Source organism: Watersipora subatra, chromosome 1, assembly GCF_963576615.1.
Source record: "Watersipora subatra chromosome 1, tzWatSuba1.1, whole genome shotgun sequence".
NCBI classification, from domain to species: domain Eukaryota; kingdom Metazoa; phylum Bryozoa; class Gymnolaemata; order Cheilostomatida; family Watersiporidae; genus Watersipora; species Watersipora subatra.
The window spans coordinates 76064685-76076992 of record NC_088708.1 but is presented as its reverse complement, the minus strand read 5'-3'; the positions used below and the strand labels follow the sequence as shown (position 1 = coordinate 76076992).

General features: G+C 38.1%; 1 protein-coding gene across 3 annotated transcripts in view; it reads left to right on the top strand.

Moving 5' to 3' along the window:
* The window catches only part of LOC137386003 (transcription elongation regulator 1-like), a 37439-nt gene that overhangs the window by 13964 nt on the left and 11167 nt on the right, over positions 1-12308 (top strand). The window contains exons 7-16 of one of the 3 annotated variants that reach the window (XM_068072648.1): positions 133-260; positions 561-779; positions 864-1003; positions 1189-1339; positions 1651-1859; positions 2178-2328; positions 3256-3426; positions 4665-4859; positions 7104-7234; positions 10589-10727. In XM_068072648.1, coding sequence (XP_067928749.1) covers positions 133-260; positions 561-779; positions 864-1003; positions 1189-1339; positions 1651-1859; positions 2178-2328; positions 3256-3426; positions 4665-4859; positions 7104-7234; position 10589 — 1496 coding nt within the window. In that variant the 3' untranslated portion in view covers positions 10590-10727. Of the gene's footprint in view, positions 1-132; positions 261-560; positions 780-863; positions 1004-1188; positions 1340-1650; positions 1860-2177; positions 2329-3255; positions 3427-4664; positions 4860-7103; positions 7235-10588; positions 10769-12308 lie in introns of those variants that run through there. The other 2 variants (XM_068072647.1, XM_068072646.1) reach the window with 2 other exon arrangements.

Below are 12308 nucleotides of genomic sequence, written 5' to 3'. Positions count from 1 at the left end.
CTTTCAGCTCAGAAAGATCTACTAGCAGTGCCACTCTCTTCTTCTCTTAGTATGATTGCGTATACTGAGTCTGGTATTTTCTGCAATGATGTCCAAGGTCAATGAGCTCTAAGATATTTATTTATTCTCTAGCAGCACCTCCTGGAGAACAGCCGCAAGTAAATGGGATGCCACCAGCAGGTGCTGCTGAGACAGCACAGGACAATCAGGAGAAAAGTATTGAACCAGTAGAGTCTGAGGAAAAGATGGAAACTCAGGAGGTACCCTCATGCTTGTACATATACCTGTGCTGTTAGTCCTGCACTGTATACCTTTAGTAAACTAAAGCTACCCTCATGTTTGTACATATACCTGTGCTGTTAGTCCTGCACTGTATACCTTTAGTAAACTAAAGCTACCCTCATGCTTGTACATATACCTGTGCTGTTAGTCCTGCACTGTATACCTTTAGTAAATTAAAGCTACCCTCATGCCTATACATATACCTGTGCTGTTAGTCATTCACCGTATTCCTTTAGTAAACTTGCTGTTTTCTGGATTTACAGTGCTTTCATTTGCAGACTGAGCCAGAGCCGGAGCCAGTGACTGAAACAGTCCAGCCTGTGGTCAGTGAGCCCGCACCAGTTGAGCCTGAAAAGCCCAAGGACAAATCTAAACCCGTAAGCTCGACGCCAGTGCCTGCCTCTCCCTGGTGTGTTGTTTGGACAGGGGATGATAAACAGTTCTTTTACAACCCGACAAAGCGCATGTCTGTCTGGGAGATTCCCGAAGATCTAGTGGTGAGTACTAGTTACGTGTCTTGAATCTGATCATCACCTCATTAGGCCTAGAGAACTTAATCTCAAATGCTTGTTGGTACATAGGGTAGAGAGGATGTGCTCAAAATGATAGCTGCCCCTCCTAACAGCGAACCCCCACCCTCGGCTCCAGTCGAGGAGCAGCTGAAGCGACAGGGAGACCCAGAAACAAGTGCTGGCACTAAAGCTAAGAAAGCTAAAAACAAGTAAGATACAACCTGTGCAATTTGAGAGTATCCTCTTCCTCTTACAGTTCATGAAATGTAACACTGTTTAGAGTGTTTGCCGGCCTGCCAGGAGCTCATGTCCATGACTATTAGGTTAACTCATCCGTAATACTGTTCTGCGGTTCCAGGTATTACTCGCTTTTTACCCTCTTGTTCTATTATAGGAAGGATGACACATCGCTACTTGACATGAAGAAAGTAGAGGTAGGAAAGGATGCTGCAATGGAAGCAGAGGCTAAGGCTGCGAGGGAACGTGCTCTTGTACCCGTCGAGACTCGAATGAAGCAGTTTCGAGATATGTTGGCTGAAAAAGAGGTAGGGATTTACTTGAGTCAATTTTGCCAAGTGTGGACTACAATCAGTTATGCGCTATGGGCAAGGATATCTTTCTATGTACACCGATAAGTTGAGTCAGTAGCACATCTTGACCCTGTTGGCTTCTCTTCTTTTCTTCTAATAGTTTTTGTTTTTGAAAGCTTGTTTTACGATGTTCTTTATTTTATGCTGCCCATTTTATTACTGTAACTCTCTCTATCTCTGCGCTGATGGAGTGAGGTGTGGTGGTAATGTCAGTGTTTTAGTTGGCCGATCAGAACCTTTGCTAATCCTGATCATTGCTTCCTCAGGTTTCGGCATTCTCTACGTGGGAAAAGGAACTACATAAGATAGTATTCGACCCGCGCTACCTGCTTCTCACTAGCAAAGAGCGTAAGCAGGTATTTGAAGCGTACGTGAAGGAACGTGCGGAGGAAGAGAGGCAGGAGAGGCGGAGGGAACTGAAGAGAAAGAAGGAGTCTTTCATAGAGATGCTGGCTTCTACTAGTCTTACCAGCAAGTATGTGCAATAGTCAACTGACAGAGTGCTGTCTGAAGGCTGCCATCAATCTCCTGATTGTTTTGTAGCGGGTGTCCATAGCAAATGTAGCAGGTGTCCATAGCAAGTGTAGCAGGTGTCCATAGCAAGTGTAGCAGGTGTCCATAGTAAGTGTAGCAGGTGTCCATAGCAGGTGTAGCAGGTGTCCATAGCAAGTGTAGCAGGTGTCCATAGCAAGTGTAGCAGGTGTCCATAGCAAGTGTAGCAGGTGTCCATAGCAAGTGTAGCAGGTGTCCATAGCAAGTGTAGCAGGTGTCCATAGCTTGCATGCTCTTTCAGGTCGTCATTTAGTGATGTGGCTTCCAAGTTTGCTAAAGATGAGCGATTCAAGGCCATAGAAAAGATGAGAGAAAGAGAATCCATATTTAACGAATATCTCTCTGACCTCAGGAAAAAAGAAAAGGAAGAGCGAATTCTTCAGAAAGAAAAGGTTTGCTTAAATAATAATTTTAGTCACTCGTCGGTTTAAATGCACCAAGGTTATTGCAGAATAGTATTGATGTTTATATATTCATGCGAGCTTGTGAACTCCTACCTGCTCTTACTATAATCAACATCATTTACACTATTAAAACCTACACTGATTTTATTAGTTTACAGGAGGTTTGACTGCAGGAAGACCTTCAGACTTTGTTCAAATGGTTTCATGACACAAGATGGCGTTTAAATCATCTATAGTCTTGTTGTGTATCAGCTTTTAATCATGCGGCATGCGTGCAGTCTAGAAGCTGAGCAGGTCAAGGCCAAATGTTTGTTGTAATTATTACATAGTATTTGACTACCAAATCATTTAGCTGAGATCAATGGTGATATATTGCCATCACACCGTTCTTTATATTCAAGTCTTCTTAACCATTTGTCTCTATCATTCAACATTAGTCATAAAAATAAGCTCTACTATTCTTAGAATTGTATATGCACTTTGGTCAAGATTATTTACTGAATTTGAGTTTATTTTTTGCTGCTGTCTATTATTATGTATTTTATATCAGCGCATTAAAAGCTAGCAGTTTATTACAATTAGATTTTAAAGAGGTTTTTGGTATAACCTACTGTAGATATTATGAACAAAAATGTTGTACAATCTCTCATTTTATTATCATTACCATCATTTTATCAACTTCTCAATTGATTTAACATTTTGAAAATATTTCCATTTTTTAAGTTTTGTTATATATGTATATGCTTTGTGAGTAAGTTATGTACAAGGCAGGACAGAGGAGGCAAATTAAATATTGTCATGAAAGGCCGAATATAAAAGTTATTCCTCTCTAAAGATTCTACAATTCTTGTGTAGCCGCTCTTCTAAGTTGGTAGACAAGGGCATGTTTTACCGCTAGCGCTTTATGTGATGTAGGTGAAGGTAGAGTATCTGAATATGTTGAAAGAATTTATTGAGCTCAGCCGACATTCAAGTTGGACTAAGACCAAGGATAAGCTGGCGAGTGATCCTCGGTACAAAGCCGTTGAGTCGAGTAGCAAGAGAGAAGATTGGTTCAGAGACTACATCAAGTATCTTGACACAGAGGTTTGTTTTTTCCCTTTTTAGCTTAGATATCTATCTGCAGGCCTCAACAGTTTTAACTGTAGTATGCAAATTATATAATATATTAATAATTATAATATATTAATACTAGAAATTCTACTGTCATACAGCCCACGACCAAAGAGATATTGGAAAAAAGAAAGGGTACTGATGGTTGAGAAATGCAATATTAGCAGTCAAATGGCACTGCAGTGCAATAGGATAACTGCAATGGTAGCTGTAATGTACTGGTTTTGGGTGTTATTATATACAACAAATAGCAATAATGAAAGGAAAAGATTATGTTTATATCTCTCCCCTGCAATAGGAGAAATGCAATATTGGCCAATATTAGAAGTAAAATGCACTGATATTATTAGAATAACCAATATTATTACTATAGTAATAATATAAAACCAATACACAATTTTGTTTACATTTAAAAACGTCGTAGTTTTTATAATCTCATAAGTATAATCTCAATCTTAAAATCTCATAAGAATCGTTAGAAAAAAATATCATCGTCATTTCCTTTACTTACACTGCGTTGTACATCAGTTAGAATACCGAAGCACTCAAGAGTCTAAAATGTCAGCTACTTTGAAATCGGCAAAAATGAAACGATTTCAGTACTCCTACGTTAATTACAGAAACCTTCGACAATGCTATAGACTGGTGAAATGTGCACGTTATTTTTTCGTGAAATGCGCAAGACTTAATCGTTCTATTCACTGTCGCTCGGCGTTTCAATTTCCGGTCTTAACTTTTATTAAACTAAGCTTTTCAAGCGTTTTGTGGCGGTTTTCGTCCAAATTAATCTGTCTATTTATGTATAATCCGATCAGATGGGTAAGTTTTAAGATAATGCCGACGGTTTACAAAGACTTGGTAACATATTTAAATAGGCTTAAATGTGTTCTGTATCGTTATTATACCTTAACGACTCTACAAAACGATGGTGGAATTTTTTGACGAAATCTTTAGACAAATGTTCGTCTCATTGTTGATGATTAATTTTCGTAAGTTGTGTGCACATGCATTTATCATAAAAACTCATACTTCGCTTCCGCTCGTTTGTTCGTAGGAATATATAATATGCAAATTGGGCTGGTTATTGCCGATTGCAAGTTGAAGCTATGCTAGCGGCGCTCTATGCTAGACTACGCTAGGATAGTCGGTGTTGTGTGCATATGTATCATTGATTTGTAAATATTAGGTTGACAAAACATGGTTTTCTTCAGGACTCAGATCACGAGGAGCGGTCAAGGAAGGAGCGCGAAAGAGAGAAGCGGGAAAGGCAGGAGGCTAGTTTGCGGGAACGGGAAAAGGAGGTGCAGAAGTCACTCGGGGAGACATTGAGGGAGCGAGACAAAGAGAGGGAACAGCATCGTCGTGAGGAGGCCCAACAGCAGTTCAAGGCACTACTTGTCGACCTGGTACGCCTAACACTATACTGTTCCGGTTTCACATGCTGCCTCTTCTTGTTCTAGCGTCTCAATCACATTCACTTCAAGAAATCTATGAAAAAATAACTTGATAACTAAAGTTAACTAAAAAATAACTTGTTCTTCCAAGTAACTCTTCAAACTGACACACAAGACACCTGTTTCAATACTTTGGTTCTTGTTGAGTATGTGACTTGAGCCTTGCTAGATTACAAGGAGAGTCCTTCTGATACTCGCCCTTTCGTGCAACCCCTTCAGTTACATGTGCATGGGTTGACTATTTCGCCAATCCTCGTTATCAACTGTTTATGCAAATCATGGCTCTTGAAATTGTAGAGCTCATGATCATTGATTAGTCATTAAAAAAGTCCATCCAAGTCCGACTATATTTTCTATCTAATGTTTATTATCATTGAAAAGGAATGAAAACTAAGCATATCTGAATCCGCTCTACCAAAACATCAGATGATATTTAATTGCATCGTAGTCAGCGCATCAGCTTGTATTCCTTTTTGTGCTGCGCCGGTATGCTAACTGGCATTGGAGCTCTTTTTCATTAAAAACATCGATATGTGTTTTTCCTTTTAACTCGTTTGCTATCACACGAGCCAGGTAGTGTGACTCAACAGAGCGTTTGCGTATGGCCAAGAGCAGCATGGTGCAGCTTTAGTAGTCGTCATACAAAACAGTTCTGGTTAGTGAGTAGATAATTAATTAGCCTATCATGTTTGTATTTAAACGAAGGAAAACGATCATTATGTGCTTGTGTTAAGTCAATAGAAAATGCTTGTTTTTTTTGTTACTGCAATTTCTTCACAATGACCAGTCGTGTCAGATGCTATGGACGCTATGTCATTACAGCTACGGAAGTTTCACTAATTGTAGATCGATAAACTTCTTATGATTATCTATTGAACAATAGTACTACTGAAAGTGATTATTATATCTTCAGCAGTAATAATATTGATAACTCACTCGACTCGGAAGATGCTCATATTAGTAGCGAAACTGGCCGAAAAAGTGTCCTAGCTCGTTCAACACATTTGTGGTTTTTTCATGGCATTCACTAGTCGATGTAAAATCGTATGCTCATAAATTCGGTATCAAAATATTTTTCATAGACCAAGTTGTTTCGGTAAAAAAGTTAATTTGGTAGTGAAAAAGTTAGAGACCGTCATCGGTGTGCGTTAGAATCGGTTTATGGACAACCAGAGAACTAGACAAGATTTCATTACATCCTGGCTCTTGCACATGCAGCTCTAGGGTTCTGTCGGTATTGCATTCCAAAGGAAGATTTTGTTGTATTCTCCCCTTGCTGAGACAGTTCATTGTGTTACTGCTACATTGTGGTACTAGATGTATGTAATATGAATTACAGATCAATTGTCTGTTGCTGATTGTTCTATCAGGACTGTAGGACTGTACATAACCTTCGTCATCATATCATGCTTAGAAAGTTTTATTGCTAATTCAGATTGTATCGCATTACTAGTTGAGCAGTTACTAGTTGAGCAATACTAGTTGAGCAATACTAGTTGAGCAATTTTCATGCCTTTTTACGGTAATGAAGGCTAGAGAGATGCAGAAATTACACAACTTAATTCTTTGCACATTTTCATGATTGCATTTTGTCTTGTTCATATGCATATGTCTGTTGGCCATGCCGCCGGGTACCTTTTGTACATGGCAAATGGCGCCTGGTCATCATATAATTGCGCGTTCAAATGTTACCCTTGCGTTGATTGAATGTAATTTTGAACCACGCATTAGCATTGCTGTTGACTACTCATTCATTTTAGACTGCGGTTTTTATTGATGCACAACAATTTAACTGCTGCAATTGATATATGTTCATGTCCATATTCATTGATGCATTATTAAGTGCTGACAAGATCATGTACAGCTTGTTGCAGGTTTTAAGACTTTGTTACTTGATGTGAGATAATCTTTTCTTTGGCATTCTTTGAGAAGTTTCTTTGCCATTAACATCTGTTTGTTGATTAATATGTTTAGGATTTATACTGCCTTAGAATATCTTCATTAACTATTTATCAAGTGCCAGAGATATTTCTCCTACGGCTTTTTACATAATTAAGTACCGTCTGTTTAGCAATTATAGATTGTCCCTCTTTTTGGACAAAACATCTATCATCCTCTTGCCTTGCCCATGCTGCTATAGTAGAAATGTGCATTGTGTTTTCTGACGTCTGACTCTAAAATGCTGTCCATTCACAGTTTCAGCTTGTCATAGAGCAGTCTATAGAAAGTCTACACGCCGACTTGGCAGCCTTGTCGACCTGTTATATAGACCATCTAGTTGACGCAGGTGCTCTCAATCATCTCCTAAGCACTTGCGATGGTTTTTAGTGAGTAAAATTTGGCTGGAGTTGTCTTACCAACCAATGAGATCCGCTTGGCTGTCCTTCATTTAGAAAATATTTTTAATTGCAGCCGTGGGATACATATTCACTTTTTAGTGGCCAGATAGCATCAATCCTGAAAACACTATTTCTTATTCACTTATTCATTTTATTGTTTGCTGCTGGATTTGAATTGCTAAAGTAGATACCTATTTTTTATTTGCTGCATTGCGATCATATATGATTGCTGATTTGAATCATGATCCAATCTCATTGTATACCAAACAAGTTATCGTAGTCTTATGTATCATGACAAGTGGCGGTGTGGACAGCGAGCTGATAAACGAACATCGCATTCTGGGTTTCTGTTCAGTCAATTAAAAGCAACCTCATCCATGTTCATCAACTGGTGAAAAACCTATTCTTCTGTTTTGTCAGCTAATTTTCAGTTCCCTGTATGGTTCTTATGCAGTTTTAGAAGTGATATTGTTGGTGATTTATTAAAAAACATGAGCCACATTTAATTTGTATGTGCTGCTAACATTTATTTTTTGAAGTTGTTTGGCCACTGCGCACGACTCCCACTGGTTTAATCAGAGATGTTAAAGGGCAGCTACAGCGGAACTCATTGTCAGCAAAGAGGTTATGACATGCTTAGTGATTTTATAGAGGGTTGTGATGGCACTGCTTTGCATAGCTTTAAGAGGTGGTCACACGAGAGCCGAAACGAACTGAACGACGCAAAACGAGCTCGGTGTCAGTTGTAATCTGTTCGGCCGAAGACATTTTTGGTCGAAACGAACCATTTCAGTCCTGCTCAAAATTTCATGGCCGAATTCCTGCTCTTATTGGCTGGTTAAAATTCTAGCGAGCACGCGTCACATTTTTCCTTACGTGTGTGAGCAAAGTTAAAAAAGAAATGGGACGCTCTTTTAATTTCATTAATTAAACAACATGAAGCAATTTATGACAATGCTCACTCGAACTACATTAAAAAGATGGTGTCATTTACAATATTTGTTCCTTCATTTCGAATGAAATGAGAGCACAAAACTATATGGAATTCGTTGGTAAATAAGTAAAATAATTAAAAGACATCATCCATTGCCATATGATGATATATTGTAAAAGAATTTTGCCGGGTTTTACTCAGGCACAATATAGCTTGTGATTGTGTTGCATAAATGTAAGAGAATGAGTGTGGTTTTCCTTTCGTGTAGAATAGAAGTAGATATGTAGAAGTAATGTGTCATTCTCATCCTGATGAGGAATCGTTAACTGATTTATTTATGTAAAACCACAGTACTATGATAAAGACTGTTTTGGTTTGTTATGTACTCAGCATAGAAAAACATTCATATGTTAACAAAAAATATAATTCTGTTGATGGGAAGGGTTGGAAAACTCTTTGTATCGAGTGATTTGTTTTAAGCAGCTGAACGATCTTCTGATAAATCTGCTGTGTAATTATAATTAATAATTGTTCTTCAAAGTTTTTTGTTTACAATAGAAATATTTAGCTCAAATACATAAAAACTACCAATGAAACAGTGTCCTGTCTCCATGCGTATGGTATCTAGGAAGTGAAGTGACTTCGGATGCCATGTGACATGTGGCTTAGTCGAACCGAACCAAAACAACCTCCGAACTGAACCAGACCTATGTCGGTTCGGCCATCGTGTGACCACGGCTTTACTGTGCTAAGTCAGCTTTCAATTCGTCAGCTTTCTAGAGAGCTCAATGCGATTGGTTCAGCTTAAGCCAGGCGTAGTGCAGGAATATTCGTCACTTCCCAAAGTGCGTTGCAGCAAAAAGCGAGCAAGGGTGAAAATGATGGCGTTGTAATTTCTTTTTCCTCGAGATTTCCTTACTTTCCGCAGAGTTGCTCGAGTCTGTCCGAACCTATCCGCCAGGTTTTAGAATGGCGTTTTAAAACAAAATAATGTAAACATGGCTCATTAATTTTGACAGGTTCTAAAAGAGCTCTCTAGAATGAATGATAGAATATTCCCGAGATACCAGAAGATTTATAATAAGGAATTTATTAACAAAGTCATGTGCTATACTCATTATCATGTTTTTAGCTTTCTCAAGCCGTTAAGATGTTATTGAAATATGATGATAATGCAGATGGTTGTTGTACTGTGAATCTAAAAGTAAAGTGACGCGAGAAGTCAGTTTGTTACAATTTGCTTTTGAGAAATGTTTCATAGCCACTTCGGAATCTTTGTACTGGTCAATATTTTCTATTAGTTACTAGCTCTGTCTGTCATCTTATAGCAACAGGTAGAGTGACTAGAGCGGCAGCAAGTGTCCAAAACAACTACAAACAAATACTCTCTGCGCCTTGCTTGTGTCTCACTGACAAACATACAAGTACATAAATTTTGACATAATTTTACAGATAAAGGTTTCAAATCGTAACTGCATCTCAAACGCACAAGATATCTTTTCACGTCAAGATATTATATCATTTTATCATGTTAAAATTGTATGATAACTAATTCCTACAAAGCTCAGCCATTTTAAATAATACTTTGGAAGGCTGTTTCTGAATTTTCCATAAATGCATTCATTGCCACCATTCAGCAAAAAATGTTTTTGCAGTAAAAGCATGTTTTGCAAAAATTCATTTGTTAACCTATTGACTTCATAAGTTATCCATTGTGATAGTTGTAACAAAATTTCATGGTTAATTCTGAAGAGACGTGATTGCATGTCATGACCTCTTGACAGCCTCAAGCTGGCAGGTCATAAGAGACACTCAGTGTCGCTGTTTTGGCTCGTGAGTGCTGGTCAATCTTCTCATATGCCTTAGTAGTTGTATTGTTTCCCAGTATTGGTAATCTGAACTGCGGCTTGACTTCACACTCAGCAGTTATGAAATATTACCAGAGCTCTAAATTTGTTTTTTTTAAGGATTTTTACAGTTTTCTTATTGTTTCATAGACCCAAATGTTTTATTCTCGACCAACCCCTGTCACTTGCAATTTAATTATCACCAATATAATTCCTCTGAAGTGAGCGATTCCATGCATTTAGCTGATCAAATAAGCACGCTATGACAATTTCTTGCATACCATATGGACAACAGTTGTATCTTCTTACTACATATACTTAGTTTTTTACTAGTTGTAAAATGGTCATGAAAGATAGACGTGGCTGTTAAGAAATTCTTTTTCACGTAGCTTGTCAAACTTTCTATGAAAAACTCAAGAGTATTTGTCACCTTAATTTGGCGTTTGCAGTCTCACCACCCAGGTAGTGCCATGCTTTCTCCTTATGCAGTATTGAGTTGATAAAATCATCGTATACCTTCTTTCTTGTGGCATTTCTTCCCAACTCGCGTCTGTGTTGCAGGTTCGCAATGTCGATTCTAGCTGGAGGGACACAAGAAAACTCCTCAAGAAGGATGCGCGCTGGGATCTCTGCGACTTGATCGATCGGGATGACAAGGAGAAACTCTATGACGACCACTTAGAGGTTCTGACTAAGCGCAACAAAGAAATGTTCCATTCTCTTCTTGAGACTTGCTCTGAGGTAAGTTTTAACTTCATCCATGCGCCAACCACACGCTTCACATCTGATGTTTACTAACCATGTCAGCAGCGATAAAGTTAACCATCTTACCGAATATTTTATGTACAGTACTAACCAAATAGCTAACTGCTTTCTGCGATTCTCTATTTTTATTGGATTTTCTGGGAGTTTATACAAAATGAACTACATGTAGATTGAATGGGAAGCTAGTAAAAAGGAGATGTAGTTTGAAGTTGTCTCCCACTGAAGCTACGTGGATATTAGTATTCAAACAGACTTTTGAAATCCTTTCCTTTTGAAAAAAACTTAAGATTATCAATTGATCAGAAAGTTGCTGAGCAATCAATGGTGATCTAAACTACTCGCGTTCTATTGTTAGATGGTTATTTTGTAAAGGCTGGGCTACAGACACCTTCTATTGTTAGATGGTTATCTTGTAAAGGCTGGGCTACAGACACCTTCCATTGTTAGATGGTTATTTTATAAAGGCTGGGCTACAGACACCTATTGTTAGATGGTTATTTTGTAAAGGCTGGGCTACAGACACCCATAAAATGTATTCCCCAACGCGTAGTATAGATATTTGCTGTGGCTACACAAACTGACTCTACTAAGCGATGTGCAGTGTAGACAAATAGATTGACCAATGAGAGTTGGCCTCAGTCGTGTGAAGCCCATTGATGGATTTACCAGTATAGTTACATGTAAGTATCGTGAGGATATATGGATCATTAAATATTTGTGATAGCAATAACGTTTGCGCAGCTATTTGTATCGCTGTATTTTGTTAAAAAAACCGACCAGCACACAAAACTAAGTTGATGACATAAACTATAAAAAAGAATTCTAAAATATTTAATTACCAAAGGTATTATCTGTAATGTTTTATAAGCAATTTCAATTTATAACAGTTACTGTCATATAGCTGTTACTAAAAAAGGAAGATCTTTCTCCATGTATAATTAGCCATTTGTGTTGAGCCAGACTTATAGGCAACCTGCTTACATTGAAAATGAATATAGTTGAATCAAGATTGTTATAATCAACAAACTGCCATCATTGTTGCGTTGGTTTTCATCTCTATTGACATAGACCGACATGCCTGTTTCGAAATGACATATTGACAATTGGTGTTTGTAGCCATGCCTTGGAGGTGGTCACAAGGCAATCAAATCGAAGCATGGATTGTTGAAATCTTAGGTTGGGAGAAGTAACCCAAGTAACCAAAATGAAAAAAAGTGCTAACTAATATTCTGGTCATGTTCATCAATTTATTCCAGCGGAACTAAAGCTCACGTTTGATTAGACAACTTATTATTATTATCGAATCCACTGTTTACTTGGTTTCTTAACCAAAGATCAATTCAACGATGCTTCAGAGCGCACCAAATTAAATTGCGCAACCTAACACAGGAAACAGTTAAAATTATATTGATTTCTCGAGTTCAGTTCTACCCATGTGGCTGCCCATACTTTAGAAACTACAATTGCTTCACCTTAAATATGCATACTTAAACTGCTTGATTCAGTTGCCTTGTGG